The sequence below is a fragment of the Salminus brasiliensis genome, chromosome 10 (assembly GCF_030463535.1).
Source record: "Salminus brasiliensis chromosome 10, fSalBra1.hap2, whole genome shotgun sequence".
Classification (NCBI taxonomy): domain Eukaryota; kingdom Metazoa; phylum Chordata; class Actinopteri; order Characiformes; family Bryconidae; genus Salminus; species Salminus brasiliensis.
The window spans coordinates 41,008,854-41,024,794 of NC_132887.1; the positions used below are offsets into that span (position 1 = coordinate 41,008,854).

General features: G+C 42.3%; 1 protein-coding gene across 1 annotated transcript in view; it reads left to right on the forward strand.

The window, feature by feature from the left end:
• LOC140563957 (uncharacterized) overlaps positions 1–15,941 on the forward strand; it is a 38,660-nt gene that overhangs the window by 9,926 nt on the left and 12,793 nt on the right. The window contains exons 10-23 of the mRNA XM_072688913.1: positions 795–937; positions 1,131–1,328; positions 1,643–1,834; positions 2,237–2,402; positions 2,622–2,730; positions 3,264–3,357; positions 8,479–8,516; positions 8,947–9,047; positions 9,233–9,375; positions 9,466–9,663; positions 9,955–10,146; positions 10,802–10,967; positions 11,187–11,295; positions 11,599–11,692. Coding sequence (XP_072545014.1) covers positions 795–937; positions 1,131–1,328; positions 1,643–1,834; positions 2,237–2,402; positions 2,622–2,730; positions 3,264–3,357; positions 8,479–8,516; positions 8,947–9,047; positions 9,233–9,375; positions 9,466–9,663; positions 9,955–10,146; positions 10,802–10,967; positions 11,187–11,295; positions 11,599–11,692 — 1,943 coding nt within the window. The remainder of the gene's footprint in view (positions 1–794; positions 938–1,130; positions 1,329–1,642; positions 1,835–2,236; positions 2,403–2,621; positions 2,731–3,263; positions 3,358–8,478; positions 8,517–8,946; positions 9,048–9,232; positions 9,376–9,465; positions 9,664–9,954; positions 10,147–10,801; positions 10,968–11,186; positions 11,296–11,598; positions 11,693–15,941) is intronic.

Here is a 15,941-nt window from a genome sequence, read left to right on the forward strand (position 1 = left end):
GAGAAGTCTACATCACATCTGTTTTTACACTGTATTTATTACATCTCCATCCAACAAGTCTTCAGCTCCATAGACATGAAAACAAAGTGGTGAGAAATGAGTGAAACAGGCCCCAAACCTGCAGGTAAACCCAGTAAACCATGGCTGAATCCATTACCCTGCTGTTCTGTGGTGATGATCCAAAGACTGTAAGGGTTTTAGTCACTTCACTGCTGGATGTGCACCCAGGGTTGGACAGTTAAACAGACAAATACTGAAACAGATAAATAGCAGATACAGAAAGGCAGATTAGATGAGAGATTAGAGAATAGTAGTAAGTGTTTAAGGTTCCCTGATCTGAAGGCCAAAACATGCCAAAGTAAGCAACAAATACAAACAATAAGTGAATAATAAAGCAAAGAAATACATTTATAAATAAATGTGAAACATCGACGCAAAAATGAATACATCAGAAAATCAACACGGGAGACAACAGATAAAATAAAAAAAAATCTTGAAATTATACATAAATAAAGTGTTAAAATGTGTAAAAATCTAAATATGTGTGTTTATTTGAGGACAATGTGCTGAAATGCTGAAATAAAGGAATGTATATTTGTATTTGTATTTATTGTATTTATGTTTTTATTTATATTGAAGTTTAGTGCACCTCAGAATAATACATTTGTACATAAATAAATGTAGAAATAAAAAAAACACATTAATAACTAATTGACTAAATAAACAAATAAATAAATACAACATGCATTTAATTACTTATGCTTCTGTGTATTTGCTGTATTTACTTTACTCAGGTAAGAAGTATGGGTCTGAGGAAGAAGAGGCTCAGCGTAAGATGACCTGGTTGGCCAATCGCAAACTCGTCATTGAACACAACAAGCTGGCTGACCAGGGCCTGAAAAGCTACAGACTCGGCATGAACGTCTTTGCAGACATGGTGAGAACACACACACACACACACACACACACACACACACACACACACACACTTCCTCACACTTCCAAACCTTAGTCTGTTATAGATTTATACTATATATTAAGTGACTAGTAAGAACTGTATATTCAGCATTTGTGAGGAAGACCATCGGCCACACTTTGTTGAGTTCAGTGCCGTTGACCTCTTCCAACAGGACAACCAGGAGTACCAGGCCATGTTCAGCAGCTGCCTAGACACCTCCAACGAGACCACGTCCCTCTGTACGTCTACAATCCAACCAGAGGAAGAGGACACTGCTCCTCTGCCCTGCAGTGTGGACTGGAGGACCAGGGGCTACGTGACGGATATTAAGAACCAGGGGTTCTGTGGCTCCTGCTGGGCCTTCAGTGCGGTGAGTTCAGCAGCTCTACACGAGACCTGTAGCTTCTCCTCGATAGCTGTTTGCAACAAACCAATCAAACAAGACCAATTTAGGTGTCTCTACAAAACAAAGACTGACAAATTCTTTCTCCAAATTCAGTCAACAATGCAACACAGCTGAATGCATTCATTAGAAGGGTTGTCCACAAACATTTGGACATATAATGTATATAAGGAGGTACAACTGACTGGTTACTAAAGAAAGTTAACTTGGTACTAGATAAATCCATAATATTATATGTGTATTTTTGCATGTGTGTGTGTGTGTGTAATTGTCTCTATCAGGTGGGGGCGCTAGAGGGTCAGATGTACCGGAAGACGGGGAGGCTGATATCCCTGAGTGGGCAACAGCTGGTCGACTGCTCCTGGGGTTTTCATAACTATGGCTGTAAAGGCGGTTGGCCGCACAGGGCCTATCAGTACATCAAGGCCAGCAAAGGCCTGGAGGCGGACTTCACTTACCCGTACAAGGCCAGGGTGAGGCTACGCTAATGCTAAGTGAAGCTTCTGAGATGGACAGCTTTCCCTTCTCCATGCTGTCGTCATGTTCATTGTCTGATGTTAGCTTCTTTAGTTTTACTCTGGAGCTATAAGGCACAGACAAAAGAATATAGCAAAACACTGCGTTCTAGATAACAGAAAGGCATACACTGAACCACATTATTTGGTTCATGACACTTTTGGATTACTGAACACCTGCATATGGCTTGGGGGGAGTGTGTGATGATTTAGGCCTACAGCTAGCTACCATGCTAATTGGTGGGGTATTAGCTACACTAAATTGACAAAAGTATTGGGACACTTCATTGTTTCTTCCAAAATAAAGGGTATTAAAAGGAACTTCTCCCGCTTTTGTTGATGGTTCCTCTTTTTCTCCAGGTTGGAATGTGCTGGTTCAATCCATTTAGGGTTAGGGCTACCTGCCGTGGTCATGTGTGCTTGCGCAAAGGAAGCGAGGTAGCCCTGAAGAAAGCTGTGGCCAAAGTGGGACCTATTTCAGTAGCCATAGACACCTCCAAACACACCTTCCAGCTCTACAAGTCAGGTGAGCTCAGAAACAGAACCTTCTCTACTCATCCATGATAGTTTTACTATCAACAAGAAATCCTGTGGAGCAGAGCAGGCCTGGCCATCATGAACAGTCAGAGTGGTCAGGTTTGCTCCGGTCCTTTGGCTTCCATGTTGAGTCAGTTCTACAAGTGCTGAACTGATTGGATAGCGACTGAACTTCCTGACTAACAGCTGGAATCCTAAATGACTGCAGGTGTGTATGACGAGCCAGGCTGCAGTCAGACTCGCGTGACCCACGCTGTCGTGGTTGTTGGTTACGGCAGAGCCTGGAGAGGAAAGCGGTTCTGGTTGGTGAAGAACAGGTAAACCAACACGCCGTCAAAACCCCAAACAGCAACTTTCCATTTAGAGCAACTGCAGCCTTTTCTGGACCTTTCGCTCCATGAGCTGAACAGTTGAGCATTCTTTTAGCCACACCCAGCACACTTCTGCACTTCACAACTAGTGCACACCGCTTACCCTTAAAGGCTGTGGTCACACTGCAATGGCCCCTCCAACCAGCCACCAACCAGCCACCAACCATGATTAGTGGTTGATTGAGCTGAGAATGCGCTCCATCGAGCGAGCTAGGTTGCTAAATCCACATGGTGTCGCAAAACAAGGGTCTGGAGAACCAGTGTGGCCACATCCTTTGAGGGTGAGTGGAATCACAAGTGACCTTGCTGGTATAAGTTCTCTATCAACACACTCACTGAGGATGTAGATTCACAGGCTATGCTGCCCTCTGGTGGTTAGGAAGCATAAAATAGAGCTAAAATAAGCTAGAAAAGGTCTTCAGTTAAAGAAGAGAGTCATTGCTCTGAACATGCTGTGCTAAGAGTGCTCTGTTTCACAGCTGGGGAGTTGGGTGGGGAGATAACGGCTACATAAAGATGTCCAGGAACAAGAGGAACCAGTGCGGCATTGCCTCATACGCCGTCTACCCTGTGGTTTAAAGGTATTTCTCATCACAGGTGGATCCACCCCGTCCACACCTGAGATCTACACCTGTTGAGTTTAGTTCCAGCTGTTCTTCTCAGACCTTTCTGAAGAGCTTTGATGTCAATCTGTGATGTTGTGGATCAGATTAAGACTTAAACCCAGTGGTCAAAAGTTACTCCACACCTAAACTATTGAAACTACAGTAAATTCACATTAATGTGGGTCTGTTTGAGAACATCCAGGATGTTCTAAGTTCTGTATGAGAGTTGACTTGATTCCAGCTGTGAAATAAACTTGACAGTAGTCGTTCTCTTAGTATAAACCAATGAAACAAGATCAATTGAAATATCTCAACACAACTAATACAACAAGTGCTATAGAACAAGCCCATAGATCAGCTGTACATCTGAAGGAGGAACAATAAAGCATACACTGAAAAGAACACCCTGCCTACAGTGAAGCATTGCAGTGGCTCAGTGATGTTCTGGGGCTGCTTTGCTTCCTGCAGAGTGTTGAGGGCAAGATGGGTTTGATCAAGTCCTAGGAGGAGATCCTAGGAGAAAACCTTAGGGCGTCACTAGACCTTCCAAGCTAAGCATACCTCACAGTCCACCAGAAGAAGGCCTGTAAGGTTCTGGGGTGGCTACGGTGAACTGAAAGACACTGCTCATGAGGAATAGGCTAGGATTCCTCAGGAACACTGCTGCCAGAAGCTGAAGTTTGGCTGTGCATCATGTTTGTATATGATGAAAGGGGTTGAGTCATTCTGAGAAAGTGGAATTCTGTGCTGAATGTGGTAAAAACACTTTCTCTTAGTTGTGTTGGGATATTTAAATCGGTGTAGTTTTATTGGTCTGTTGTAAACAGTTGAAAGTTTGTTCATTTTGCTAATAAACCTAATTTGTGATGGGAGTTTTTAACTTTGATTGATGGCATAATGATATTTATGTTGTAGTGTAATAATTGTGTTAAATGATGTTTTTCTACAGATTTGGAAAAAAGGACAAAGCCCTGATGATCATCTCATCTCAGGAGGATGCTTCAGTCTGACCTGAACAGATTTTTCTTATGCAGCAGTTAAAATAATAAAAAAAGTCTGCAGTTGCTATTTTTCTTTGCACTTTTAGCTTTTATTTTTAATTTCTAGCTTTAATGTTTATTTTTGCTCCCTGATCCACTGTTGGAGAGAGAGCTGCATTATTAGCTGGACCACCAGAGACCACCAGAGACCATCGTCCTCTTTCTAAACTTCTAAACTTTCTAACTGCTACACCTACAATAAACTCTCAGCATTCCCAAAATGTACAGTATGTGTCCAGTGTTTCTGTGGTATCCAGGGTTTCTGTGGTGTTCAGGGTTTCTGTGGTATCCAGGGTTTCTGTGGTGTCCAGGGTTTCTGTTATATCCAGGGTTTCTGTGGTGTCCAGGGTTTCTGTGGTATCCAGGGTTTCTGTGGTATCCAGAGTTTCTATGGTATCCAGGGCTGAGCTGAGCTGGTCCAAAACAGGTTGAGGAAGCTGCTCTAAACCAGTGGATTTCAGTCCTGAAAGATCAGGTCAGATTAAAAGAAGGGGAATAAAACAGGCTGTAAAACAGCAGATAAGGAGAACCTGTGAGGAGAAGCTTTCATAACAAACACTATCAGACCCTGAGCTTCTTTAGACGTGTTGAAACTCAGCAGTGAATTCAGTCACTGATCCTCAGATAATGAAGCCTGCGTGTCTCTTTAACTGTCCAGCAGGTTAATCATCACTTTCATTTTATTACATCAATCTAAACCTCAGAGAAATGTACATCATTACAATGTGATGCTTTAATATTCGATACATACTTTTAAATATTTTAAAATTCATAATCATGTAAAACAGCAGGTGTAATTCACACTGAGTAAACATGTGAAAATAAGAGGAGCAGTAGAATTGGACCTGCTGGATGTCATATTAAAATATTACAATCCAGTTTAATAACTGCTGTAATATTTGCTGTTATTGATTTCTTATGTGTCTAATTAAACTAGGTCTGATTGATTTTTAGTAAAACTGAATTCTAATCACTTCTAATCAATGCATTCAGCTACTTTAACTTGCACTTTAAGTTGACACTGTAGAGAAGTACTGCCAATAGAATAGGACTCTCTGGAGCAGATCAACATCATGAACCAATTGGCTCCATGCGGAGCAGTGGAAGAACTGTGTTCTCTGGAATGATGGTGGAGCTCCATCCAGTACGCCTGGAATGAGTTGGGAAGTTTGGGATGAGACAATGAGGCAATTTAGTCCTGTAAGGTGTGTTGTGGGACCTCCAAGAGCATCAGTGAGCCTTGGGTGCTCATGTCACCGGTACTTGTATTTTCTTGAACCACTTTTGAAACGAAACACCCCACAAGGCTGATGTTTTGGACATAGATCCATCCCTTGACAGGAGTCACTGTAGATGAAGATAATGTTTTTCACCACACCTGTCAGTGGTTTTAATATTATGGCTGTTATGGTTTATGTTTACTTACTTTACTTTACCAATTTATTCATCAAAGAAGCCACCTTTTGCAGCAATTACAGCCTGGCAGCCTGGCATTCTAGCTGTCAACTATTTGAGGTAATCTGATGTGATTTCACCCCATGCTTCCTGTAGCATCTCCCACAACATGGATTGGCTTGATGCAGTCTTCCTCCGTACCATACGGTCAAGCTGCTCCCTCAACAGCTCAATAGGGTTCAGATCCAGAGACTGTGCTGGCCACTCTATTACAGTCAGAATTCCAGCTGACTTCTTAAACATTGCCGACACAATTTGGAGGTGTGTTTGGGGTCATTATCCTATTGTAGGATGAAATCCACAGGCTATCCACAGGGTATGGCATGGTGTTGCAAAATCTTGTGGTAGCCTTCTTTCTTTAAGATCCCTTCCACTCTGTATAAATCTCCTATTTTACCACCTCCAAAGCATCCCCAGACCATCACGCTGCCTCCACCATGCTTAACAGATGGCATTAAGCATTGATCATGCGTCTTTTCATTGGTCCTGCGCCTCACAAATGTTCTTCTGTTTGATCCAAAGACCTCAAACTTGGACTCATCTGTCCACAACACCTTCTTCCAATCGTCCAGTGTCCAATGTCTTTTCTGTTTGGCCCATCACAGTCTTTTCTTTTTATTGGCCAGTGTGAGTCGTCTCTTGACCGTTGATGCTGACACTGGTGTTTGACGGGCCTGTGAGGCGTCAACAGACAGCAAACTCAAACTGCACACTCTAAGATATTTATCTTCTTGCACAGTTGTGCATCGGGGCCTCCCTCTCCTCTTTCTGTCCTTGTTAGAGCCAGTTGGGGTCACTCTTCAAAGGGAGTAGTTAACAGCATGGTAAGATATTTTCAGTTTCTTGGCAATATCTCGCATTGAGTAGCCTTCCTTCCTTAGCACAACAGTGGACTGACGGGTCTCTAAAGAAAGTTGGTTCTCTCTGGCCATTTTGAGCCTGTAAGCCAACAACCGCTGATGCTTCAGATACTAAAGTAACCTAGAATGTTGTGCTCCCTTTTATGCTCCCTTATTAGTATAACGCTTTTCAGAATTGAGCAAGGGTGTCCTAAAAACCAATAAGCCCAATAACATCCTTAACTTGGATTGGCGGCCATGCCAGGAGATTTAGGCAGAGGACTGAGAATTGCTTATAATAGGACTATATACAAAATAAGCCTCTATACAAAAATAAACTTTAATACAAACTTTTTATTCTTTAAAAATCATCTGATATACTTAAATTAATTGTGAAATGGAGAATATTGTTTGTGTTTTTCTTTCAAAAAGAGGGAAATTTGATCCTAAACTTTGGAGCGGTAGTTCATTTTCATACATTGCTAGTCTCTATTTGATGACTACATACTGGAAGAAGTTTTTTCACAGGGGAATAGAGATGTGGTGGTTATAATGGTGGTACTGGGAGGAGAACCAGCATGACTGTGATCTGACAACATCAGCTAGAAACAAGAACTGTTGAAACAGAAGGGCAGAACGTACTGCCCACTGTGGCTCTTCTTCTGAAAACGGACTGCTGACCAACGTCTGCAGTGATGCAGCAACAGAAACTGTCTCTCTGTCTGTCTGTCTTTCTGTTTGTCTGTCTCTCTGTCTGTCTCTCTGTCTGTCTGTCTGTATTATCAGGATGCTCTGGATCAGTTCTTGCCCCAACCTTGTTCATCTTCTATAGAAACAATCTGCCCAAGATCAGATCTCACTAATTCGTCTGAGCTGGTGATCAGATATCTGAGATCTGTCTGGAAACACAAGCATCAGATTTAGCTTCTGTCAGGTTGGAGCTCAGTGAAGACCTCTATACTGAGCCTTTAGGCCAGGTCTCCCAGTCATTGGCTGATCTTAGTCTTGGAGTAAACCGTATAGACAGTGGTGAAGCACCAGTGTGAACACTGCTGTAGTCTTCTGGAGTTCATCTGGATCTGAGAAATTGACCCTGTGCAGTAACAGGTCCTCATGCTGTGAAAAGGAGAGGTCACTGTCCTCTGTCGAACTTCTGCTAAAGCAGCCCAGTGGTCCCCACACGTTACTCAAACCAGCTCACACAGCTTTCTCAAGAGGTTCAGATGGTGTCCACAGTGGTTAACACACTCACTGTTCTCAGAAGTGCTAATATTTCAGAAGCCGTTCTTATTTTAATGGAAGTGTTTTTTTTAATTAAATAAAAGCCCACTTTTACACATATCAGAACCTGGGGCCTTCAACAGAGAAACCCCCAGACAAACATGAAGAACCAGCTCTGAATGTAGTCACTATATGTCCAAAGGTTTGTGGACGCCCCATCTGATGAATGGTTTCAGCTACTGTTGCACCCGTTGTGGTCAAAGATGTGCAAATGCTCACACACACACACAGCTTACACATAGAATAGGACTCTCTAGAGTATCTATTGGCACCATGCCTAAAACAGTGGGTCATTCTGGCTCGCCCACACTGCTGATGTAAATGACACTATGAGACAAATATGGAAGCGTCTTCTCCTTCTAAGGTAATAATTGAAATCCCCTGCCCAAAAAAAGTTGTTTACAGTGAGCGACTGTGAGAGTGAAGAAACAGGGCGGAGCTTCTTTATATATAAACATACACTCTTTATGACAGACACACAGGCAGCTTCAGAACTCCAGGAGATCAGACAGGTAAGTACTGAAACACACACACACACACACACACACACAGGTACCAGTGCTCAGAAATTTGCTCTTGATGCTAAAAATAAGACAAACTTCAGACTTCAGCTCAGGACGAAGCAAAGGTCAGATTACTCCATAAAGTAATGTCCAGCAATGGAGCTGAAGGGGACTCAGCATTTTCCTAAAGTTCAGTCTTAATCCCTCACTGGAAGACTGAGACTCATTAATAAAACAGCTCATTCTGATTGGATATGGTTGGATCTGATTGGATCTGGTTGGGTCTCAGTTCAGTTAACTCCAGGTCACTTTTCTTACAATAACATTGGCGGAAAATCAGCTCTGTTTGATGTCAGTTTTAATAATTAAATTAATCTAATTTAATGTAATTAATATTCCTCCACCTCCTTTAACCTCCACACTCTTTAACTCTTTGCAGAATGAAGGTTTTGCTTGCTGTCGCCGCTCTTGTGGCTGCGGCTGTTGCAGTCAGTGACTCAGTGGAGGACCAGGAGTTCGACAGCTGGAAAGTGGAGCATGGTGAGAAGTCTACATCACATCTGTTTTACACTGTATTTATTACATCTCCATCCAACAAGTCTGCAGCTCCATAGACATGAAAACAAAGTGGTGAGAAATGAGTGAAACAGGCCCCAAACCTGCAGGGGGTGCTGCATTTAATTACTTATGCTTCTGTGTATCTCCCATATTTACTTGTCTCTCAGGTAAGAGTTACGAGTCTGAGGAAGAAGAGGCTCAGCGTAAGATGATCTGGTTGGCCAATCGTAAGCTGGTCATTGAACACAACAAGCTCGCTGACCAGGATCTGAAAAGCTACAGACTTGGCATGAACATCTTTGCAGACATGGTGAGAAACCCGAGAAAGACCTTTACCTGTTTACCATTTTAGCGCTTCGCTGAAGCTGCGCTTTCATCGTCATCTCTTTCTCTCCAACAGGACATCCAGGAGTACCAGGCCATGTTCAGCAACTGCCTGGAATCCCTCAACGACACTGAGAGCCTCTGTACATCTACTTTCCAACCAGAGGAAGAGGACACTGCTCCTCTGCCCTGCAGAGTGGACTGGAGGGCCAGGGGCTACGTGACGGATGTTAAGAACCAGGGGAAATGTGGCTCCTGCTGGGCCTTCAGTGCGGTGAGTTCAGCAACCCTACACGAAACCTGTAGTTTTTACTCCTACACTATGGTACAGTTCTAGAACCCAAATTAGGACACCCTTTGAAGTCATTTGATCTTCATATGATCCACACTGAGAGACGGAGGTAATCTAATTAATCTCACACAACTGAAATGTCTTTAATCATCATTTATAAAATTAATAAAAAGAAACATCATTTCTATTTCTAATGTAATTTCAGATGATTAGAACATGGTTAGAGAGGATTCTGGAGGAGCCTGTCTTATTTAAACCTTTCTTATGTTGCAGACGGGGGCGCTAGAGGGTCAGATGTACCGGAAGACACGGAAGCTGATTTCCCTGAGCGAGCAACAGCTGGTTGACTGTTCCAGGAAATTTAACAACCATGGCTGTAAAGGCGGTTTGGCCATTAAGGCCTTTAAATACATCAAGTCCGTCAAAGGCCTGGAGGCGGATTTCACCTACCCCTATAAGGCCAGGGTGAGGCTACGCTAACGATGTTAATTTTGTATGTCATTTTTCAACCATTATGTTATTGTAACATAGATAAACTCACAGCAGCACAAAGCAGCATGAATTCAGCCAATCAGCATCTTCCAATCTGATGCTTAAAGGCCGCATCGTTGATCAAGCAGGGTCAGTTGGGGGTGGAGTAGCGTGGCTGAAAACAGTAGCAGCCTCCTGACTCCTGAATTTTGTCCATAGACTTTTGTCCATATTTATAAATGACTACGTCTCAGACAGAGTCAGAACCCACACAGCCCAGTCTGTCACAGATTACTGGACACCTCTATTCCATTCTACTGCCATGAATAGCATCAAACCGGGGGTTAAGCTGCAGCTCTGAATAGCATTGGTGCTTTTAAAAATAAATAAATATATAAATAAATAAATAAATAAATAGAAAAAATAAATAGAAGATGCTGTTGGATGACTATTCAGTTTGATACACTGTTAGCAACATTAGCACTTGTTCACTATCTAGGCCTCTAATATGTCATCTGTGGTTGGTCCCTGGTGTCTAGAAGGTCCTTAGCAAACTCTTGTAGTAAGAAATGCTGCTTGTTAGCTACATTAGCCCAAACTAAAGAAGCACAGCATGCGTTTCTCCTGATGGTTCTGGTCTTTTTTCCAGGGCGGAACATGCCGGTTTAATCCACGGAGGGTTAGGGCTACCTGCCATGGTCATGTGTGCTTGCCCAAAGGAAATGAGAAAGCCCTGAAGAGAGCTGTGGCCAAAGTGGGACCTATTTCAGTATCCATAGACACCTCCAAACGTACCTTCCAGCTCTACAAGTCAGGTGAGCTCAGGAACAGAACCTTCTCTATTCATCCATGATAGTTTTACTGTCAACAAGAAATCCTGTGGAGCAGAGCAGGCCTGGCCATCATGAACAGTCAGAGTGGTCAGGTTTGCTCCGGTCCTTTGGCTTCCATGTTGAGTCAGTTCTACAAGTGCTGAACTGATTGGATAGCGACTGAACTTCCTGACTAACAGCTGGAATCCTAAATGACTGCAGGTGTGTATGACGAGCCAGGCTGCAGTAACAAACACCTGACCCACGCTGTCCTGCTTGTTGGTTACGGAAGAGCCAGGAGAAGAAAGCCATTCTGGTTGGTGAAGAACAGGTAAACCAACACGCCATCAAAACCCCAAACATGTTTTCCAAAAACTCTTTAACAGAATTACTGGCACTGATGAAATATCCTCAACCATGAATGCTGCAGTTTTACAGCGACTCCTTCAGTAAATCTATTAAAATTGTGTATTGTTATTATCTTTAATGGTTTAATCAGCATGAAATAAAATAAATCTATTAAATTACACATAACTAAAACACACTCTGCAGTTTCTTTAAATACTAAAACTAATAAAGTAAAAGGATGTTCCATACTGAAAACATGCTGCGCTAAGAGTGCTCTGTTTCACAGCTGGGGAGTTAAGTGGGGAAATAACGGCTACATAAAGATGTCCAGGAACAAGAGGAACCAGTGCGGCATTGCCACGAGACCCGTCTACCCTGTGGTTTAAAGGTATTCTACATCGTTCTAAGTTCTGTATGAGAGTTGACTTGATTCCAGCTGAAACTAAACTCTAGGCCAGTGGTCCTCCTGGAGCTGGCGTGGCTCTTCAATATGATTTATTACTGATCTGAATAAATTACATAACAGTAATAATGTTGTAGTTTATGTGTAATAATTATATTAAATGATGTTTTTCTACAGATTTGGAGAAAAGGACAAAGCCTTGATGATCATCTCATCTCAGCTGGACGCTTCAGTCTGACCTGACTGTATTTTTATTTGTGCTGTTTTTTTTTTTTTTTACCCTTTTAGCTTTTATTTTTAATTTCTAGCTTTAATGTTTATTCTTTTCTCCCTGATCCACTGTTGGAGAGAAAGAGCAGCATTATTAGCTAGACCACCAGAGACCACCATCCTCTTTCTAAATTTCTAAACTTTCTAACTGCTACAACTACAATAAACTCTCAGCATTCCCAAAATGTACAGTATGTGTCCAGTGTTTCTGTGGTGTCCAGTGTTTCTGTGGTATCCAGGGTTTCTGTGGTATCCAGGGTTTACCTGGTATCCAGTGGTGTCCAGAGTTTCTGTGGTATCTAGTGGTATCCATGGTTTCTGTGTCCTAGGTTTAGCTTTGTTAACAAATAAAAAAGTTGAATGTACTTTAACTGCTAAATATTGTAAGTTACTCAAACACATGAGGTTAAAGGTTAGACTAATACCCGACTGAAATCTTTTGAATTAACCTGAATTTTTACTAAAACTACAGTAATCTGTATTTTTGAATCTTACTTTTAAATATTTTAAAATCTTTAAATTTGTTTATTAATCTGCTAAATACTGGTAGCATAATCTTGTGATAACGCAAGAAGAAACACTGCAGTGAAGGCAAACTGCTTATTTCTGTCCAGATTTGAGGAGGACTCTCCGGAGTAGATCAACATGACCCCTAAGGTCTCCATGCTGCCTAATGCCAGGTGTGGACTAGAGGGGCATAAAGCCCCCCAGCATTGAGGAGCTGTGTAGCAGTGGAAGAGCTGTGTTCTCTGGAATGATGGTGGAGGAGCTCCATCCAGTACTTTTGGGATGAGGTGGGGATGATGAGGTGGGGTGATGATTATCATCATCCAACATCCTGACCTCACTAACTCTCTTGTGACTGAATCCTCACACCAATGCTCCAGAATCTAGTAGAAAGTCTTCCTCGGACAGTAGAGACAGTTAATGCATTTTTGACTTTTTGAGGTATTTGCTAGTTGTCCTTAATACTTTGTCAAAATGTAATGATGAATGGAAATGCTCCAAAATGACTTTGAATAAAATCTTCTTACATTGACTTCCACTCAAAGTGTAAGAAGGTAAAGTTACCTTTTTTAGATACAAAGTTTTTGCATGATGAAATGTTATGTATAAAATAATTCCATATATTTTAATATTTAGCATAGTATATTTAAACCCTGTATACAGTGTTGGACCACTTAACTTTTGCCTGCATTAAAACAGAGCTGAGACAGCGGGTGAGAGATTTAGCATAAAATAAATTAGTGGGTGAATAAAACACCCTGCCAAACACCAGATAAGGAGGATGCATGGGCTTAAACCCTCTCAGAAACACAATCAGATAACACCAAGTTGCCGGCTTTTAAAATCTCTGACCTATTTCTGCTTTCTCACTGCAGCCCAATGAGAAAGCTCCTTCCACACAGCTGGAGTCGGTCTTCAACCGGTCATCCAGTACTTTTGGACTTTGGATGGGGATGATGAGGTGGGGTGGTGTAGGAAGAATGAATTCTGCCCTGCCGACGCCCAGGTGCCGCCTTAGATTACACTCCGTCCAATTAGTGCACACTGTATCGTATGAGCAACTCACTGTTCAGTTATGGGATGTAACCACTAGGAAGAGGCCCACTCCTCTGGATAGGCTGCAAGGGTGTTTGTACTATGAAAGGCATTATGAAGTGGTGCAGGTGCACTGCGGAACCACGCTAATTTGGTCTACGTTATCCGAATATAAGGATATAATGCATCCATGTTTACCTTATATTGAAGGTATGCTTGCTGGTCATAATGTATCGGCAATATGCTGAATCAGCCTTATTATAACTGTTTTAAGTCACAGGCTATGTAATACTGCAAACGCACATTTATGTAATTAATTATGTAACTTGTTTTTCATTAGGATACGGTTGCGAAATCGGTTGGGAAAAAAGGGATAGTAAAAGGCTGTCCCTGGTGGGAGCAGTTGGCCCCCGCCTCGTCCACGCACAGTTCTATTTTGTTAAAGATATAGGGGACGGGTTTCCCCCTTTTATGGGAAGAGTTGGCTAAGTGGAACTGCAGGTCCAGCTCGTTGGTTTACTGGGACAGCTGTCTCTTACCAGGATTGACGGCTCTCCCGATCCAGTGTGAGTAGTGAGTAACAGCAAGTCTCATTGTGAAGCTGAAAGCGTTCTGCTAAGTATGTTGTTTGTATTGATTTTGAAATATAGGGACCTTTTATATGGAACATTTGGTGTGGAGTTATTTGACGATCCTCCCTTTGATTCAAAATTTCACAAGACAGGTGGTGATCATCATCCAACATCCCGACCTCAGTAATGCTGTTTCCAGATGAACATTACATTAATATAAAAAGACACTTTAATTAAAATGCAGTAAATGTCATGTTTTTAAACACACTGCCTCACACTGGAGATATATAAAGTACAGTGTGTGATGTGATGAAGAGTAGTGTTGATCTTTCTCCATCTTTGACAGGCTCCATCTAACATAACCCTACCTCGTCACAAAGAAGATAAACGGTTCACAGTCAAGCTTCCTGTAAAAGATAGCCGTTACAAGGTGTGACCTCCACATTTAGTATGAACTGTTCCACACATTCTCCTCCTACACAGCCCGATCCCGCAGGGTCGGTATTCTTCATATTTAAAGCGCTAGTCGTCGACCATTTCTGCCTTTATAGAAACCACCACAACTCGCAGGAATCTCTCTTTTTGTCACGCCACCCGCTAGCTCCCATCTCTCCGACCAGCCTGTAAACCTTCCAGGAGTCCACAGGCCCTCGTGTCACTTTCACAAGCTCTCCTTCAACCAATCCCAAACTGTCTCACTGTTTGTAATGTTTTTGTGCACATATACACCTGCTCTGATTCTCGGATTGCCCATGTATCTCCCTACTGCCTCCTCATTATTGACCAGTGCCTGTTTTCTGACCATTATAACGAATTGTCCTTTTGCCCTGCTGTTTATTGGTTGCGACTGAACACTGTGACTTCATGTAGACAGCTGAATATCACAGCGAGTAGCCAGGGCCCAATGCTCGGCCAGAATCACAAGCGACTCATCAGCGCATTAACCCAACAGCAAGGGCAACACGCAAAGCTTTGTCTCAGATCCCTAAGAGTCTGCAGGAGATCAGCGACCAGCTGAGTGATCTAGCTCCTGCTGTTTCTCCAGTGATGAGCCCTGTTCAGCCTGTGCTAAGTGCTCATGAACTCTGTGCTTTGGCCAGTTAACCAGTAAATTATCTCCCAGTTAACCAGTAAAACTTTGGATCGGACTACAGCCCAGCTGTTTGGCCACAAGTACAGTCAGGCTTTCTTGAGAACTTCACCAAGCTGTTTTGATCACCTTCACAGAGCCGTTCACAGGGAGGATTGGAACAAACCAGTCCTTTTGGTCAGCTTTCGTAATGGAAACTCAGTTAACTTCACGTTTGGATCAGCTTAAACATGGAAAGCACTTCTCCGAGTCTCAGGTCTAATATAACCGTATAAAGTGTAACCTATTGTTCCAGTGCTCTAGAACTAGAGGTGCTCATTAGCAGTGGGAACCTTCTGAACCCATGTAGATCAACTCTTTCCAGGAGGAGAGTTGGATCTCTGTGATCTTTCCCTCTTTATATTTATGGTTATATACTTTGGTACTCAAACCTATTGTCTAGCATGACTTTTAGCCTATGTGTGTGTGTGTGTGTGTGTGTGTGTGTGTGTGCAAATTGGAGAGGTATGTGCTGAGGGGCAACATACATAGAATTCATGTGAAACTGGAAATTTTTAAACATTATAGGGATCTTTCAGTTGAATATCTGCAGAAACAAATATACTTTTGTTACAAATATGCAAATAAATTTTTTGCAGATATTTCACATAAAATATAGGACATATATGCCACAAACTGTCCATTCTTCTGACATTAACACACACACACACACACTCACACACACACACATACACATACACATACACATATAC